Here is a 1,641-nt window from a genome sequence, read left to right on the forward strand (position 1 = left end):
AATCATCCCAAAGAAGCTTGCTAAGTTTTACCAGAATTTTCTCCAGAAAATGTTTACATTTTCCGTTGGAAATGTCTACGGAATATTTACTTGAATTCTTCCAGAAACTTAGTCGGGAGTCCCTATTTTTCTTGAGTAAATAATATTGACACTTTGATATCAAAACCACAGTATAGTTGTATTTGTAATAACAAATATCTATTTCTTTCCGTTTGATCACGAAAAAAGTGGCTTTAGTGACTTTTTTCCTGAAAAAAGTGACTTAAGTGACTTTTTTCCTGAAAAAAGTGACTTAAGTGACTTTTTGATGGAAATAGTGACTAAAAAGTCACTAAAAAGTGACCAGGTCGAAAAAAGTGACTTGCTACCAGCCCGGTTAGTGAATGTTAATCTCTTCTTCAGAACGTTCCATTGAACATTGAATTTATCTGGTGATTAATCCGCAGGCCAAATTTTCATGAAACCGCCGTGACAAGAACCGGCCAATTCGTCGGATGAATATTTAGAAGTGAAGTTCACCTGACGATTCGGAACATCATACACTATAGCCAAACACAATGTGAACGGCAGCACGGTACAACGGCAAGCCCATCTTGATCTACATCATACTTATCAAGTCCAGGTTGAATCGGATGTAGTCGACATTGATCAAAACATTCAAATCGGTGTTGCCGTTGCATTGTGTTTGACCCTTATCCGTCAAAAGTATGGAATCGTTTCACCAAATACTACAGCCTAATTACCATTATGCATGAATTAGTGTTGTGATTCTTAACTTTTCAGAGAGCGTGCAATACTCGGTGATGCGATTCCATACTTTTAGCGGGTAGTGTATACTATCAATCCAGTGAAGTCAGTTTGGCTCTATGTTGAATCTGCAACTAACGAAATGGTTGAAGTTGTATAAACTTTGTATTGATAATCTTCGCTGTTAAAATAGCTAGCAAACATTGTAGTAACCGTTCCACTTGCTTTCGACGAATAAACAGGTTCAATCCATTAGATTTCCACACAACATCTCCTTCATCGGATCCACCCTTTCAGCATTCGTAAACAAATCAACACTTTGTCCAACATCGACAATAAACAAATCCATGGTTCGGTCATCATATCAAAACTTCTACGCCAAGATTTAAGCTGATTTTACATCCTTTCCTTTATTCATCCCTTGTACAATAATTTGCGGATTTGTTGTCACGCCAATCTAACCTAAAACGAGAACAATCATGGTGTTAGGATCTTCTTATAGAACAAGCAATTTCAGTCAACTTACCATTACAATCCGGAACCAAATCGGACCGGACATCAAAATCAGCCACTCTCCCGTCTTAATCCTAAACGGAACCGCTCTCCCATCGGCGCATTTATCGCAATCTTCTGGCTTCGCGTTCGGATTCCAGCAGGGTCAGGATGTCGCCTTCGCGAACTGGGCCCTTGACGTTGCGGATGATCTGACGGTTCTGCTCGCTGATGAATTCCACCTTCACCTGGGTACACTGACCCTGGGAACCGGTGCGGCCAAGGACCTTGACGACGCGAGCCAAAACGACGGACTTATCCATGATTTTTCGGGGGTTTTAACGGAGCACACGTGTGGCCACTAGCAACAAAACACGGCAAAAGAGCGAGATTTGACAGCCG

General features: G+C 41.0%; 1 protein-coding gene across 1 annotated transcript; it reads right to left on the bottom strand.

The window, feature by feature from the left end:
• Positions 1-1,131: 1,131 nt before the first annotated feature.
• LOC5568465 (40S ribosomal protein S28) lies at positions 1,132-1,641 on the bottom strand. The gene is made up of 2 exons (XM_001652244.2): positions 1,274-1,641; positions 1,132-1,209 (listed from the first exon to the last, which is right to left on the bottom strand). The coding sequence occupies exon 1, from the start codon at positions 1,560-1,562 to the stop codon at positions 1,365-1,367; it is 198 nt and encodes a 65-aa protein (XP_001652294.1). The 5' UTR covers positions 1,563-1,641; the 3' UTR covers positions 1,132-1,209; positions 1,274-1,364.

The sequence above is a fragment of the Aedes aegypti genome, chromosome 1 (assembly GCF_002204515.2).
Source record: "Aedes aegypti strain LVP_AGWG chromosome 1, AaegL5.0 Primary Assembly, whole genome shotgun sequence".
Taxonomy (NCBI): Eukaryota; Metazoa; Arthropoda; class Insecta; order Diptera; family Culicidae; genus Aedes; species Aedes aegypti.